General features: G+C 34.2%; 1 protein-coding gene across 10 annotated transcripts in view; it reads right to left on the bottom strand.

The window, feature by feature from the left end:
• ADGRV1 (adhesion G protein-coupled receptor V1) overlaps positions 1-17,872 on the bottom strand; it is a 606,362-nt gene that overhangs the window by 440,903 nt on the left and 147,587 nt on the right. For all 10 annotated transcript variants that reach the window (XR_010156862.1, XM_063810270.1, XM_063810268.1 and 7 more), the window contains 9 exons: positions 16,403-16,496; positions 14,260-14,338; positions 13,997-14,135; positions 12,888-13,029; positions 8,591-8,853; positions 5,109-5,284; positions 4,274-4,398; positions 407-564; positions 164-310 (listed from right to left, as the gene is read on the bottom strand). Coding sequence is in view for 9 of the 10 variants with exons in the window: in XM_063810270.1 (XP_063666340.1) it covers positions 164-310; positions 407-564; positions 4,274-4,398; positions 5,109-5,284; positions 8,591-8,853; positions 12,888-13,029; positions 13,997-14,135; positions 14,260-14,338; positions 16,403-16,496 (1,323 nt within the window). In the remaining variant the exon portion in view is untranslated. The remainder of the gene's footprint in view (positions 1-163; positions 311-406; positions 565-4,273; positions 4,399-5,108; positions 5,285-8,590; positions 8,854-12,887; positions 13,030-13,996; positions 14,136-14,259; positions 14,339-16,402; positions 16,497-17,872) is intronic.

Here is a 17,872-nt window from a genome sequence, read left to right on the forward strand (position 1 = left end):
AAAATATCCCGGATTAAGATACTTTGCTAAAATGTATATCAACTCACAAAAAGTCCTTTTTCACATTAACATAAAACATACATTATCTTCCAATTTGAACAATCTTACAAATCTTAATTTCTTTTAAAGAAAGTAATCTATTTAAAAATGAAAACGTTTTTACCAGGAATAATTTAAATCCAGATGTGAATGTAAACACACTGTTAAGAGAAGGCTTTTCTTCATTTCTTTCTTCATGAGTAATCACAAAGTAGGGAGAAAAACCAATATTAAAGGCCTCACAAGTTTTAGGATTTTCTATATTTAAATCCTAGAAAATGAGGAATAAGAATACAGTTATTCATGATACATCTAAAATTTATCTGCACATTTTATTTTTGTACTATAAAAAAATACTGATGTTTACCTCAACTGGAATAAAAATCCCCTGCCATCGGTAAACAGTAACAGATGATTTTCTTAACATTATACCATATATTAAATTTTCCAAAGTAAAGAAACACCAGCCAGAAGCTGATTCATCCAAAAAACTTTGAAATACGGAAAACACAACATCCATTCCCCCTGAAAAACACAAATCATGGTTTACTAGTTTATTACTCCTTCAAAAACTTATCTATTCTAATTTATTGTTTAAACAATGAGACAAGTGCATTTGTGCCTACAAATGAAAATTCTTTCATGACGTGTGTATGAGTGTGAAAAGACACAAGTGAGAAAACTTTAAAATAACTGCAAATAATGAATTTGTACTACAAATAAGAATTTTTTTTAATTATTATTTAAAAACCAAGAAAATTTGTTAAAACTCTGCTTTATACCTACACATACTTTTCCAAGGTGTATTTAGAAATAAATACTAAATGTGGCTGGGCATGGTGGCTCACACCTGTAATCCCAGAATTTTGGGAGGCCGAGGTAGGTGGATCACTTGAGGTCAGGAGTTTGAGACCAGCCTGGCCAACATGGTGAAACCGTTCTCTACTAAAAATACAAAAATCAGCTGGGCGTGGTGGTGTGCGCCTGTAATACCAGCTACTCGGATGGCTAAGGCACGAGAATTGCTTGAACCCGGGAGGCGGAGGTTGTAGTGAGCCGAGATAGTGCCACTGCACTCCAGCTTGGGTGACATGGCCAGACCCTGGCTCAAAAACTAACTAAATAAATACTAAATGTATATTTTAAAGGGAAATATGCAGAACATGATTTTTATCAACTTCTGTAAAGCTGATGAAAATATAACTGAGAAATTTTATAATAATAAATACCCTTTATAGAAATATGATAAATATTCGGTTTAAAAAATTTACGCTATTAAATTTGAAATTATGCCTATCTAATTTTTCACTTACATTTTATACATTTTAAGAATGCCAAGCAGACTCACATATTTCAAATGGCTGTCAAGGTTTTATCAAACTGCTACAACTGGTACATGTTTTAAAATTCTGTACTACAAAAATAAAGAAAAAAAAAAGGGCAAAAATAAAAATCCCCTAACTAATGAAGAGTAAACATTTTTTTAAAAATGTATAATCTCTTAACATGGCTGCTTCCCTCCAAAACATTAAGTTCTTTTTAAATTTTGGTTAATGGTGTGAACATGATGCAGTAAGAACAACTATCAAGGTTGAAACCTGGGCTCCCTATAAATGATTGATCATTTTTAGATTACTAATTCAAGAGAATTTGTCAATGCCTTACATGTAATATCCAATAGCAATTTCCTTTCCTAAAAATCCAGCATTTTAAATTTTTATGTTGCTCCCTTTTAAAGGTATACTGCAGATTTTTCATTTAGAGTCCCAAATGGTCCTGACATATGGACAAATCCTTCTCTACAATAATTCAAGACGACCACAAATGAAGAATAAGCAATGACTGCTAACGATTAAGAATCTCCGACATGTGCTCTCATGAGTACTTCCAAAAAACACATGCAAAGTCCAAGCAGTAATGGAGAAATCTAAATTAGAAACCAGACTTTCTTTTTTGGATCCCATCTCAACTTGTCTTCTAGACAACCATACCACTATTAATTATCTCCTTTTTCTTCTAAATATTTAACATTTCTCTACCTTTTCCATCCAACCTACACATGCTTGGGTCTCTCCAAACTAAACATGCAAAAAACCTCCTACACCACACCACTACTACCTTCTCCAGGTCCTATCTTCCCTGCCAAACTTCTTGAAATGGTTGCATATATTTGAGGTCTCTCTTCTTTCACCTCTATTCAAAATGGTATTCAATTCCCATCTTTCTATACAAATAGCCCTTTCTATGGTCATTAATGCCTTCTATGTTGCTAATTATAATAATTATTTTTCAGGTTCTCATTTTACTGGACTTCTCACCAGGGGTTGACACCGTTTACTTTTTCCTCCATTTTAAAGCACTCTTCTGCTGGTATCTGCCATCCTGTTTTCTCCTGAGTTTCCTACCAGGTCCCCTAAGTCTCCTTTGCTAGGCCATCATCCCATATCCTCAGCCATTCAAGCTGAACCTTCTTATAGTTCAGTCTATAGTGTCCTCTTCCCTTCTCCATCTTCAGCCTTTCTTTTCAGATTATTACATCAATTTCCATGACTTCAAATACAATATATATAGCTAAAGTTCCAAGGTTTATCTCTCCAGCAGAGACCTTCTTTTTTTTTTTTTTTTTTTTTGAGACGGAGTTTTTGCTCTTGTTGCCCAGGCTGGAGTGCAATGGTGCGATCTCGGCTCATGGCATCCTCCACCTCCCAGGTTCAAGCGATTCTCCTGCCTCAGCCTTCCCAAGTAGCTGGGATTATAGGCGTGTGCCACCAAGCCCGGCTAATTTTTTTTGTATTTTTAGTAGAGATGGGATTTCTCCGTGTGGGTCAGGCTGGTCTCAAACTCCCGACCCCAGGTGATCTGCCCACCTCGGCCTCCCAAAGTGCTGGGATTACAGGCATGAACCACCGCGCCCGGCCCAGCAGAGACCTTCTTTTCAGTCTAGAGAAATTTATTCTCAAAAGTAACTCAAATTCAAAATGTGTTAAACCACATTTATTTTACTCCCCTTACTAAAATACATCTATTCTTTTTTGGAATTCCATCTTAGTGAATAGCATGAACCCCTTCTCCCATCCAACTGCACAAGCTAGAAGCCTGAGTCATCTTTGGTACTTCCCTCTCCCTCACCCTCATACTCAACACCTAGTCTAAGCTACCATCATCTTGCCTCCCTGTATCTTCACTTCTCTTCTGTATCAACCCATTATTTACATGGCACTGTGAATAATATCTTCAAAATCCATATATGATTATACCATACCACATTACATATGGTAACTCTCCTCCATTCCTAAACCACTCGAAGGCTTTCCGTTAACACTATTATAAAGACTGGCAACTATAAAATATTCCTTAAGTTCTTGAATGATATGGTCTTGTCCAGCTATCCAAGCTCAACATTCCTCCTTATTTCTGTACCTACTATCCACTCAAGTTCTTCATTTATGTGTGCTTTTTATGCCTCAGTTTTCTGCCTTCACAGCTTCTCACTCTCACCTCCATGTTCTTCCAACCCAGTCCTTTGCATAATCAATCTCTAGTCATCATTCAGTCTTAGCTCAAAGATCAATACCCCTTGAAAGCATTCCCCTATATTCTTTCAACACTTAGAACTTCTCCTTTGAAGCACTTACTAAAGTTTAAAGTATACATTGATTTTTACTTACTTGATTCCATTTCTGTCACCCCCGCCCCCTAAATTCTAAGATCCACGAGTTCAATGCCATGCCTGGGATAGGCACTCAATACATATTTTATTTTATTTTATTTTATTTTATTTCATTTCATTTTATTTTTTAGACCGAGTCTTGCTCTGTTGACCAGGCTGGAGTGCAGTGGCACGATCTTGGCTCACTGCAAGCTCCGCCTCCCAGGTTCATGCCACTCTCCTGTCTTAGCCTCCAGAGTAGCTGGGACCACAGGCGCCTGCCACTACGCCCGGCTAATTTTTTGTATTTTTAGTAAAGATGGGGTTTCACCATGTTAGCCAGGATGGTCTCGATGTCCTGACCTTGTGATCCGCCCGCCTTGGCCTTCCAAAGTGCTGGGATTACAGGCATGAGCCACCGTGCCCAGCCTCAACAAATATTTATAGATGCAATAAAAGAATTAGATTATCTGTTTTCCATTTGCAAATGATCAATAACATACAATTCAAAGGAAAAAATATAAATCTTATACATGCAATATTTTTTCGTTACAGAATTTTGTTCCCCTAAGAAATGAAACATACTCATGCCAAAGGCTGTTTCAGATACTGTCTCCCACTGCACACTCACAGCCAAATCAATGCCATTAGTTCGAGATACATTTAAATACACGGTCCTATTGGCTTCTTCGATGTCTATGGAGGTGGCTCTGAAAGAAATACATGGATTGTGGGAAGCAGAAAAAGTATACATTCTACATATTTGAAATATATATCATATTGCTAGCATATACTTATTACATTTTTAAATTTACACAATCCAAGATGAGATGATAAGAAAATACTGAAAATCAGTTACTTAGTAACTTCGCACTATATATTCTGAAAAAGAAAAAAAATTGTCATTCTTATGTTTCTTCACACATGTACCAAAAACACTTTATAGGAAAAAAATGAGTCAGGAAATTAACATATTAATGAAACTAGATCTATTAAAATATTTTTATGATATAAAAAATAAATATTTGTCAGCCTCTAGAAGAAATTTAAAAACCACAATCATGATAATATATATTTGAAGAGTCATTCACTTGGTTTGAGCAGTTAAGTCTGCTTTCTATTATTTCTTGCTTTTTATTATTTTTAAAACACAAAATAGTACAGACCTTTACCTGAAAGTGCGAACTCTGAGAAAATAAGAATTCTAATAACACCATTCTAATAACAGGGTGAGTTTAGGTTTTTGATACTCCCAGTTAGGAGAGTAACTGGTCTCTCTAGACCTATCTTTTCTAGAGTTCATTTTAAAAATCCCTTTTAAAATAATCAGACATCAATTTCCTTCTGCATTTTCTTATGTCAAAAAATATTCCCTACTTATAGCTTCAGAAGTGATAATTTCCTTATGAATAAACTATACCTATTTTCAACTGCAGAGATACTGAATAGCCCCAAAGGGGCCTGGTTTTGCAAAACTGTTATCAGGGTTTGAACATGCGCCCCTAGTCTAGCACCTCCAGTTGGATTAAACAAGGTGCAAACAAAATACTCATCCATTTCTGGTTCCGTGTCTAATATGGCAGATATTTGTAGGGCCTGAAAACAAAATTAAAAGATAAGGTTACTAGAATACAGTATTTTTGTAACACATATATAGCGAAATCTACTAAACATTTCTGACAACAAAATAGCATGTTTTGAAAAATATCATCTCACTTTGATTTAATACTGATTCCTATAATGTGATGGTTACACCTGTTTCAGGTTACTACTTTTAGGATTTTCAACTTTGTGATATATTGCACTAAAGTGTCCAAAAAATATTTAGTGCATTGTAAAATAACATTGATTAAAAATTACATCTATGTCTTCATTTTTGTGAACTTTTTGTCCTGTTCTGGCTACATAACTTGATTAATCTCATTCTAATCTAGGGTTCACTGTTAAAAAAACATTGTAGTCATAGCAGGCACAAATTAGAAACATCCGAACGTTCATCAGTGGGAGAACAGACAAACCAGTAGTGGTCTATTTTATAAAATGCTACTCAGTGATTAAAAAAAATGTCCAACTACTGATGCATGCAACCACACAGACCTAAACATTATATTGAGTGAAAGAAGCCAGACACAAAAGAGTACACACTGTATGATTCTATTTATATGAAGCTCAAGAACCAGCAAAATGAGTCTTCAATGATAGAAATCAGAAAGTAGTTTCCTCTGGAAAGGGGAAGAGACGGGGGAATCTTCCGGGTGATGACAATGTTAAATACATTTATTTATTTATTTATTATTTATTTATTTATGAGACAGAGTCTTGTGCTGTCACCCAGGCTGAAATGCAGTGGCACTCTGTTCACTGCAACCTCCACCTCCCAAGTTCAAGTTATTCTCCTGCCTCAGCCTCCTGAGTACCATTCAGGTACACACCACTACACCCAGCTAGCTTTTGTATTTTTAGTAGAGATAGGGTTTCACTATGATGGCCAGGCTGGTCTCGAACTCCTGACCTCAAGTGATCCGCCCGCCTAGCCCCCCGAAGATTACAGGCGTGTGCCACTACACCCAGCTTTAATGTTAAATATTTTAATCTGAGTGGTAGTTACATGTGTGTATGTATATATCTTTACAGTCACTAAGCCATATACTTAAGATTTGTGTATTTTACTATTTATACCTCAAAATAAAAACTTTTTGGAATAAAAGCAGTTATGTCGGTTAAAAAATTTATTTAATCCAATTTGCTCTAACATTTAATTTGCCTAATAAAAAGAAAAGTATATAGCTATACTGTGAAAAAGGAGTCTTTTATGAAAAAAGTCACAGTAGAAAAAAAACAACAAATTTAAGAAAAATTTTAAAAGATGAAAAAACATGAATAAAGCAATAGAAAATTAATAAAATATTTCAAATTTGAATTTTTATATATATATTTCAAGATTTAAATGTAAGTGATCTTGCACAAACCAATTAAGGTTTTAAATTTCCAAAATGTGAAAAAAAACCATGAAAATGAATATGCATTTGCAAATGTGCTGAAGTTACATAAAATGATTATTTAAAAAAATAATTATTAGATGGACTGTTTTAGACAAAATAGCTTTAAATCTATTATTTTAGATTTATTATATTTTATATAGCTGGCTTGAAAAATGCTTAAAGCTAACATAATCAGCTATTTTATTTTATTTTATTTTATTTTCACAATAATAGTAGCTTTATTGACAAGAGTCAAAAGGTGGAAACAACACAACAGATGGCTGGATTTAAAAATTACGGTATATACATACAATAAAATATAATCTAGCTGTGAAAAGGGAATGAAGTTCTGATACCTGTAACAACACAGATGAACCTTGAAAACATTTTGCTAAGTGAAGCAAGTCAGACACAAAAGGGTAAATACTGTATAATTTCACATATGCGAAAAATCTAGAATAGGCAAATTCATAGAGACAGAAAGTAGACTGGAGATTACTAGGGGGAGGAGGAATAGGGAGTTACTACTTAATGGGCACAGAGTTTGTCCTTGGAATGATGAAAAATTTTGGAAATAGATGGTGGTGATGGTTGTACATTGCTGTGAATATAATTAATGCCACTGAAATGTTCACTAAAAATGGTGAAAATGGTAAATCTTATATTACACGTATTTTTTCACAATAAAAAATGAGTCAAAATAATCACAGGCCCGGCACAGTGGTTCATGCCTTTAATCCCAACACTTTGGGAGGTTGAGGCGGGCGGATCACTTGGCACCAGGAGTTTGGGACCAGACTGGCCAATATGGTGAAACCCCATTTTTACTAAAAATACAAAAAATTAGCTGGGAATAGCTGGGCGCGGTGGCTCACGCCTGTAATCCCAGCACTTTGGGAGGCTGAGGCGGGCGGATCATGAGGTCAGGAGATCAAGACCATCCTGGCTAACAGAGTGAAACCCCGTCTCTACTAAAAATACAAAAAATTAGCCAGACATGATGGTGGGCGCCTGTAGCCACTCGGGAGGCCGAGGCAGGAGAATGGCGTGAACCCGGAAGGCAGAGCTTGCAGTGAGCTGAGATCGCGTCACTGCACTCCAGAATCACTTGAACCTGGGAGGTGGAGTTTGCAGTAAACCTAGATTGCGCCACTGAACTCCAGCCTGGATGACAGAGTGAGACTCTGTCTCAAAAAAAAAAAAAAAAATCACATTTGCAACATAATCCTGCAAATTGCTTTTTTCTTTTTTTTTTTTTTATTATACTTTAAGTTCTAGGGTACATGTGCACAACATGCAGGTTTGTTACATATGTGTACATGTGCCATGTTGGTGTGCTGCATTTTAAACTTAAACTGTTTTAAAAAATAAAGTTTAGTAGCAGGAACAGAAAATTGTTAATATACAGAAAAAGAGGTTTGGGAAGGTAAACTGTGAGTATAGATCATATTTATCCCAAATCCAGCATTTTTTTCTCCAATAAACTATTCTTGTTGTCAAACAAGCAGTCTGAAATAAGCAGTTACATTTTGTTCAACAAAAATGTGGTGAAAGGGAAATGATTGGCTGGGACTTAATGTTTACAAAAATTGGCTTGAGTTTTCTTTTATATGGTTTATACACAATATAAAGTGACATATGCAATTTAAATGTGCTGAAAATTTAAAATAGCCATACATATATTTTCTTTATTATTTGCATATTCTTTTACCCTATTAATGGTAAATTTTTCCAGTTGCACTTTATACACAGTAAATAGAACTATAGCACTTGTCACATAGTAAATGAATCATGTCTTTGTCTAACACCTAAGCTGGAAGTATTGTTTTTTCATTCTAGGACTTGAGTGCTCATCTAAGAGAAATTTATTTTGTAAATATTAAAGATAAACTTCCATTCTCATTAAAGCTTCTTACTGTACCTTGAATCGAACACCTTCTTCTAAAACAATATAGCCTTTGGAAGGAGTCAGATCTTTAGATTCATTTGAGGAATTCACTTCTGTCACAATGAACTGAACTGTCACTGTTCCAAACAATCCTTGTGCAGGTTCCCGAACAATGTACAATACTGCAACACCCTCCTGGACGTAGAGAGCTGTTGGCTCTCTTAGGAAAAAGTGCTCACTGTTGTTAAATGATAGAACTCCAGGGCCGTCATCATTAGCAAGGACAATAATTAAGGCTGCCAAAATAAAAATATTAAAGCAACAAATGAAAATAGAAGAGGTTATAAATGCTGAAAAAAGTGTGGATGTCTAATTGAAACCTAGGCCAACTCTTTACCTAAGGTGATTGTCTTAAGATGATCTTAAAAATGACAGAATTTTTTAAAGCATTTAATAAAATAACATATTCAATCATGATAGAAAAATACTCAGTAATCTTGGGATAAAAGGCAGCTTCCTTAACCTGATGAAGCAGTATCTCTCAGAAGTCAACAACAAATATCAAATATTGAAACATTAGCAGCCTTCCCACTAAAAACAGAAACAAAATAATAATGTCTGTCATAATTGCTACTATTTAACAGTGTCCCAGGGCTATCAGCCAGATAACACCTGTAAAAGTAGTGGAAAGAGTCAGAACTGTCACTATTTTCTAGATGACATGATTGTCTACTAAGAAAATGTAAGAGAAAATATTAGAACTACAGTAAGAACACAAAGCAAGCTGAGTAACCTTCACAAATCAAGAGTGTTCTATTTTTTACTGTCACTTATATTAATAATAATTACAACTAATACTATTAAGAACTTACTAATTGCTTAACCTATATTAACTCTTTTAATTCTCACAATAACCCTATGATATTGATTATATTATTATTCTCATTTTACAGAACCTATGATTGAAGGACATTCAGGTAATTTGAAGAAGTTTACAAGCTGGGAAGTGGCAGACCTGGTGCACAAAGTCAGAAAGTCTGCTTCAGATCATACATTCTTAAAGACTATCATAATATCTCTAAAGATCAGCTATTTAAAAAAACAAAGAAAAGTAGACCTTATTCACAATAGCGACAATACTTAGAAATTAGCCTAATGTAAAAACTATAAAACCTATATGAAGAAAATCACAAAATTTTAATGTATAACTGTGGCAGACACTGTCAGCACCTCCCTTTCACCCACTCTAAAGTCACCTGCAACAGCTCCTATTTGCCTAGTGGTCTCTCTCTACCTGAAGACAGCATCAGCCCATGCAGGAGTAAGGACAGAACTGTTGCAAATTTAACACCCAAGAGCAACTCTCAAATGATCAGAAATAGGAGCTGGTGAATGAACAGCCCAGATTTCTTTCCTTGTCATGGGACAGTCCTAAGCTTCATTCAACCCAGTGTCTAAGAGGAACACCAGCAGGACTGAGTGTCAGTTGCCAACAGCAGTATTGCTCATTAGGACATCATCTATCAGCTTTCCTCTCTCTCACCTCCTCATTTCTCATCAGGCCTCCAGAGATCACCTCTCAAATAAACTAAATCCTTGTCCAAATCCTTGTCTTACAGTTTGGTTTTGACAGAACACAAGGGAAGGCAATGGTATAAAAGATCTAAATTACTGGAGAGGCATTTTATATTTCTAAATTGGAAAACTCAATATTACAGTGATGTCAAATCCATCCAAATTAATCCATAATTTTAATTCAACCCCAATTAAAATAGTTTGTTTGTTTTATACATCTCAGTTTGAATCTAATGTTCATATGAAAGAGACTTTTTTAAGGAATAGGTGAGATAATTTAGAGAAAGAAAAAGAAAAATATTTGGCCTGAAAAACTAGCAAAATGTACTTCAAGGCTATGATAAATAAAGCAGTATGCTATTAGCACATAAATAGGCAAATAGAACAAAACAGAGTCCAGGAAAATGATAGGTAGATGGATAGAAAAAAGGAAAAAAAGAAGGGTAGATATTTCATGTTGAAAATTAATGGCTAATGGATGTTTCATTCTCTGTACGATATGAGGGTATTATTTTCTACATTTTAGAAGAAAAATGAAGTTGTATCCTTGCCTCACACACTACCAATGAATAAATTCCTGATATGTGCAATAATGTAAATATAAATCAAAACAATCAAAATAGTAGAAAATATAGCAAAATATTTTATAGTATTTGGGTGAAAAGACCTAAGTAAGTAGGATTTAAAAGCATATCAGAAAATATTTGATATTTTAAATTTAAAAAATTTTTTATAATAACAGACATTATAATAAAAGATAAATGACAGTCTGGGAGAAATATCTGCAATATATTTAAGAGGCAAAGTGTTGAATTCAAAATATATAACTATTCCTACAAACCAGTAAAGCAAAAACCACAGGAAAGTACATAAGGGATACGAAAAACAGGATCACAAAGTAAAAAAAAAAAAACCAGTGTCAAGCTCACTAACAATCAGGAAAATGAAAGAAAAAATGCACAATAATGTATAATAAAACCACATATTTTTCAGTCATTAGAAATGGCATATAAAAATGTAAAGACTAAAGAAATTGCTGGTAAGGATATAGAGAAACTATCGTATATGTACACATTGAAATGTAACTAACACAGAAGGCAACGGATGAGTCCTTTCAATCAACATGCATTGTACTCAACAGATAATCTTAATTATCCACATATACAGAGATTTATGTAAAAGGATATTTATTGAAACTTTATAAGGGTTTGGAAATAGTCTCAAGGTCAATCAATGGGGCATGGTTTAAGAAACGACTCACTGTCAAAACACTTATTGCTCTGAGGAATTTCTTAATCTTTAAAAATAGAAAATTACAAATATAAAGTAACCTTGAGAGAGCCCAATAATATATTCCTTTCTCCTACTCATGGAGGTGGGCATGTAACCTATGTAATTTCAATCAGATTTTTATAAGGACCTTATAGCAATGCATGAATTTGAATACTCTCTCTTTCCTGTTATATGAAATGCAGAAGAATGGTCCTGATCACCATCTTATGACAATGGATAACATTAGCCTTGCAATGAAGCCAATATTCCAAAAGGCAAAGAAAAGAGACAGAAAACCTCAGGATCTCTGGCAGCATTAAGTCCTGCTCCTGCCTCATCTAAAGCCATATGTCGCTGTATCCTCAGGTTAAATAAACCAATAAATTATATGTGTTTAAATCCATTTGCATTGGGTTTTCTGTTATTTGTACATAGACTATTCTCAACCAACACATGGTATCCATTCATACAACGCTTTACCAACCCACTATGTTCTACAAGAAAATGATTTGATCTCAAACATACACTCTTTGAACTTGAAACAACAGCCACAGCCTCAAAAAAAAAAAAAAAAGGCTTCTGGGGACTTAGAAATATCAATGTATTTTATCAAAATAGCAAGAAAAGTAAAAACCAATCCTTGGGTTACTCAGAATTCTTTTATATTTTCTACTACAAATCAAATTTCTCCATAAAGGCCAATAATTCAGGAATGCAAATATTCATCAAACTAAAATTAAAAAAAAAAAAACCAGCTCAGCCACTGACTAAAACAGGAGTTTGAAGGGTCAGTCAGCATTTAATCCTTGAAATTCATTTGGCTTGTCTATCATCAGAAGGAACGGAAGTGACTTTTTAAGAGCCCTTCCAACCCTCAAGTTCTGTATGTTCCCGAGTTTTCTCCTTTGTCTCTTTCTTACCTTCTCTAAACAGTCAGCACAATACCTATCAAGCAATGGAGTAGGATGACTCTTAGCAACAATATCAAACTGTTCCAACCAAGAATTATGTCTCCCATAATCTGTCTGAAGTATCAGTATACCTCAACACTATGCGGAAATACTACAGAGTAGATGACACTAAAGGAGTTCCTTTACTCTTTTGTACAAAGGTACAAAGTAATTCTACAAAGGTAGAATTACTACCTTTGTAATTCCTTCTATTGCTAAGTACGAAACCAGAACAAAATTCAAATTTCAAAGGAAAGACATCTACAAATTAAATAGTCCTACAATAACTGAGGAAATAATATTATCTGTAGTATCAACCTACTTTGTCTTTTACATACATGCATATATACACCAACATACACAAGCGAGAGGCACTGTTACACAGACACAGGAATTCTGAAATGCTCTAACTTAAAATCATTCTCATTGTAAGCACAGAAAACCACCAAGACTTTCTTTCCTTTACATCTTCCCCCATATTAAGCAACCCAGCATGAAGGAGAGGAAGCTGTTTATAAGAAATTATTAATTACCTATTGTATTTTTCCCTAGCTCTAGTCCAGGAGAAGGATTTGTTAAAATCAGCTGAAATTTTTCATCTCCTTCTGGAATGTCATCATCAAGAATCATGATATTGACATTTTTATACCTTTCTCCATCAGCAAAATGAAGAATCTGGTCAAAAAGGTAAAAGCAGAATGTATTATATTTATATACACTGTGAGTTTCTGTAGAATGTTTGGAAAGAAATACAATATAGTTGTGAATGTAAAGAATAAGCTATTTTACATTGAATTTTGTCTCCTTATATTTTGGTTTATATCTTTTTATTTAAATTGGCAACATTAAGTTTCAAATGTAAAAATTAAGAGGGGGCTGGGCGCAGTGGCTCACGCCTATAATCCCAGCACTATGTGAGGCCGAGGCGGGCTGATCACTTGAGGCCAGGAGATTGAGACCAGCCTGGCCAACATGGTAAAATACACTAAAAATATAAAATACAGTAAAAATACAAAAAAAATTAGCCAGGCATGGTGGTGGCCACCTGTAATCCCAGCTACTCAGGAGGCTGAGGCAGGAGAATTGCTTGAACCTGGGAGGTGGAGGTTGCAGTGAGCCGAGATCGCACCACTGCACTCCAACCTGAGTGATAGAGCGAGACTTTGTCTCCAAAAAAATTATAGGGGAAGAGAAGAAAGTAAACATTTGGCTAAGAAATAAAAGGCATGAAGAGACCAAGTAAAAGTATTTTAAAACACTAAACGTGTTTCAGTGAGCAAAAACAAAGAAATGAAAGAGTTAAAATTTTCGAGAAGTGTAAGAAACATTCTGGGAAGATTATCTAATGATATAAATTCTTTAATATTACAGCTTGTATTCTCTAGTATCAAATACTGTAATGAAATAGTTAATGCATACAGAATAACATTTAGAATAGTAATGAAAATTCAATTTATATTTACTAAAATAGTTAAGGGAACTATTTTACCATGTGGAAATCTTCTGTCCTAATTTACTGTGAAATATACAATGGTTTTTAAGAATAATTTATTTATATGGGACCTAAATCACTGTAATTCTCAAGGAATAATGATTATAAAATAATTTGTAAAAGTCATCTGTGATAGATTTTGAGACCCACCATTGGGGTGAAGATATAATCCAGCCCCACTTGTGCTTCCAAATTCTGAGCATACACAAATAAGGAAACATGGCCAAGAGGTTCTCTGCTCCTCTGGGCTACCAATGTTAAACTTCCATGGGTTTCATTTACTTCAAACCTATAACATAGTAAAAAAACAAAAACAAACAAAAAACATTAATTTTTCCCTTATAAACTTTTATTTGGTAGATAGTAAATAATATGAAACCCAGAAGAGGGCTCTCACGCAGCCTTGGCCTTACCTGCTTTGTTGCCATTCAATTACACCTCGGGCCCCATCATTGGCATCAATAATAACTTGTGCAGTCAAACCTTCTGAATCTAAAAAAAATACAAGCATATCTTAAAATACATATAAATAATTTAAAATATTTTTGATATAGGATTTAAAGACAGTCCCTTTGAAATTATATAATTCATAATGTACAGGTATTATCAACATTACTCAAAAGATGTTTAAGAAAATAAAGAGACAATGCTTATCACGTCTGAATAAGGCCATTTTTGGCTAACAAGAGCCACTGATTTATAGAAATTTAATCAACTGAGAACAGTATAAAATAATAAACAACTGAGATTACTATTTTGTTTCTATTATTTTAATTAGTTAAAACATGTTTGGCATCTCTATTCTATAATATCACTATTTCAGGAGGAAAGGAAAAATGGGGACAGTTGGAAGGAGTAGAAAGAGCAAAAAAAATGAAAAATAAATGAAAAGAGAAGTGCAAGGAAAGGTACAGAGAAAAGAGAGGTATGCAAAAGAGACACAGAGAGACATGGACACAAACAGAAGTAGAGACACGTGGGAAAGATGGGGAAAAAGTTTGGTGAAGTCAAGAGAGATTAATATCAAAGTAAACTTATCTTCCCTTTTTATTTTTATTCTATCCACCAAACTTAGTATGTTACCAATACCTTAAAATATTAACTAACTCTGCTCCTGGTTGGCTTTTTGGTTTCAGTCTTAAAATATTACTAACCCTGCTCCTGGGCTAGTCTTAAAATATTAACTAATCCTGCTCCTGATTAGTTTTTTGGTTTGGTTTTTGTTTTTAATACTTTGTTCTTTACCTTTTAAATTTCAGAGGTGCTACCTTAGTCTAGGACACTTACGGTAGCTGCCTGGATAGGGAAAGGTAGGGAGAGTGTAATTCTCTGTAGAGTGAAAAGAACAACACTGTCCAGGAAAGCATATAAAATCAGGGTTTGCGTCCATCAGACAAGAGGCTAAAAAGCAGAGATTCTAAAATCAGACCACACCATTGAAGTCAGCTCTACCAGTCTCTAGCTGTGTGATTTGGGGCATATTACGCAGCTTCTCTTAGCCTAAGCTACCTCATCTGTAAAATGAGAAGATGTAAGTAATGACATTACTAATGTACAAAGCACTTGAAATAGGAGCATTAGAAACCACTCAACAGAAGTTAACTATTCAAATTATCTCAGTAAGAGGATGAAAGAAATATGAATTGTTTTGTTAGTTGTCTTAGTGTGAATAATAATTATCTTGTAATAATACTTGATGTAAACAGCCTACTCATTGGAATCATCTATTTCTTTAGCAAAAGAACTGAAACTATTCAAACAATAGGTTAGAAACTGATTATTTCCTTTCAATATTTTCAAAGTTATCACAGTGAGCTTCAGAAATGAATGAGGAATGCCTGTTTCCCAGGCCACTGCTCCTGGCCATGCTTCTCTTCCTTTAATCCAAATTAACTTTCCCCTGTCCAGCACTCCTTCTAACCAACTCAGCACCACCCTCTATTGGGCCATCACACCTACAGGCTTCAGACAAAATTTCCCAGTAGTAAATGTCCACACTGAAAGAGGAGTTGTGTTTAAACATAGGAATACATCTTTTCAAAGGAATCTAGATAAGTTTGTACCAAGGTTCAGGTTTTACCTTTCAGTCTGTAATGAATTAACTGAGTCTTTTCTAAAAGCATGAAAAGAAAAAGATAAAAGGTCATGAAAGAAGCAGAGAACACAACAAAGCAACAAAGAAGCAAACATCAGCACTGCTTAACCTAAAAGAAAATAAAAACATCTGAGAGTTTGGAGATCTACTGAAAACAGCTAATTTTAAAAGAAAATGAAAGGAAAATACCTTCCAAAGAGCTATTTTGATGATTACAAATTTGTTTATAAAATAGTTGTAAAATTTAAAGAACATCACACAATAATTTTTAATGTCTTTACATTGTTCATTGTAAAAATTGCAATATATGAGAGTATCAAAAATAAATATAAAAGCCCATCATATTTTAACACATAGCCAAGATTAACAAAACAGCACAATGATCACTTCTGATTCAAAAACAAAGTTTCTTCATTTCATTTGAAGTGAGCAAAAAGAAACAAACAAGAAACCCCTCATACCTAGTCTGGGAGGAAATGAAGTTGAAGCAGCCATGGTAAGTTCAACGTAAGTTAAATTCACCAGGAAATATTCTTCTAGCTCTGGTATATCATCCTGAAAAAATTACACTCATTAAATTCCCTTAGTTATACTCTCAAAGTAATTAACCCTCAGAAACTGTTTTTAAATTAAACTGTATAATTAGTATACAGAAGATACAAAAATGCAACCATAAAGTAGACAGATGTAAATTAGAAAAAATAAACATAAACATATTAAACTTATACTTGGTTGTATAGGAAGTAATTAGGTTGACCCACATGAAACCACTTAAATATTTTAACATTTTTAATCTAGATTTATATAATATGTAAACCAGTTATATAAATATATAAGCCTAATTATTTTAAGCATAATATGAACAAAACATTTTAAATTACCTTAATATCTAATGTGTAGAAGGAGGAATAGAACACCATGAAAAAAAAAAGGCTCTGCAGTTCAAGGAGGCCTAGTACCAAATTCTATAATTTTAAGTAAGTTACTTAAATTTTAGGACTCCCAATTCTACTATCTCTATAACAGGGCAATAATAGCTCCTTTTGGGTGGGAGATTGTAATAATGATCACAAATCATATGTGTAGAGTGGCCTAGAGAAAATGCTTTAAAATTAATAGCTATTATTATTAATCACCAGTCCACATAATAGCAATGAAAACAAGGCAGATACCAAAAACATAAGGATTAGCAAAATCCATGTCAAGAGTGATCAGCCAGCCATCAATATTTACAAAGAAACACAATGTGTGTGTATATTTATGCATATATAATGTCAGTACACACTCACCAACATATGCTTTTCTCCTCACTGTATTTAATGGAGTCATGTTTCCATGTGAAAATATAAGTGAAAATCATGGTCTCTAGATTGTCTTATGTAATATACGGACCAACATGAGTTACAAGGTCAGTGACATAGAAGGACTGCTGTGCCTACTCTTAATCCCCCACCCCCCACGCAATACTTCCTCCCTACCACTCCCCAGGGCAGCTTGCTCCTATATGCATAGGCCTGCAGTCTCTTAATCTTAGTGCTACTCAGGGAGCAGAAAAGGTTGCAAAGATCTAGATCAAATAAAGGTGGAACCAAAAACCCAATGTTCAAAAAAATCTAGACTCCTCAGAGAAAAGAAGGGTGACTGTGTATTCTCTGCTTTAAAAACTAACATATCTAAGGAATAATCAATCCATTTATTTATATTGTTATTAATAGAGTATACATTTGAAAGATAACTTACTTGAAAGCTTTATCAAATCTTGTGTTATATCCCATATACTGACATAATATTACCTTTAATTTTACAGCTTTGGAATTTTTATACTGTTATATTAGGTCACAGTGCCATAGTAATCAACAAAATAAGTTACTGACTTCAGTTGGTAGATGGTTTACACCACTTATAATTTTGTAAAAGCACAAGCCTCCAAG

The sequence above is a fragment of the Pan troglodytes genome, chromosome 4, assembly GCF_028858775.2.
Source record: "Pan troglodytes isolate AG18354 chromosome 4, NHGRI_mPanTro3-v2.0_pri, whole genome shotgun sequence".
Taxonomy (NCBI): Eukaryota; Metazoa; Chordata; class Mammalia; order Primates; family Hominidae; genus Pan; species Pan troglodytes.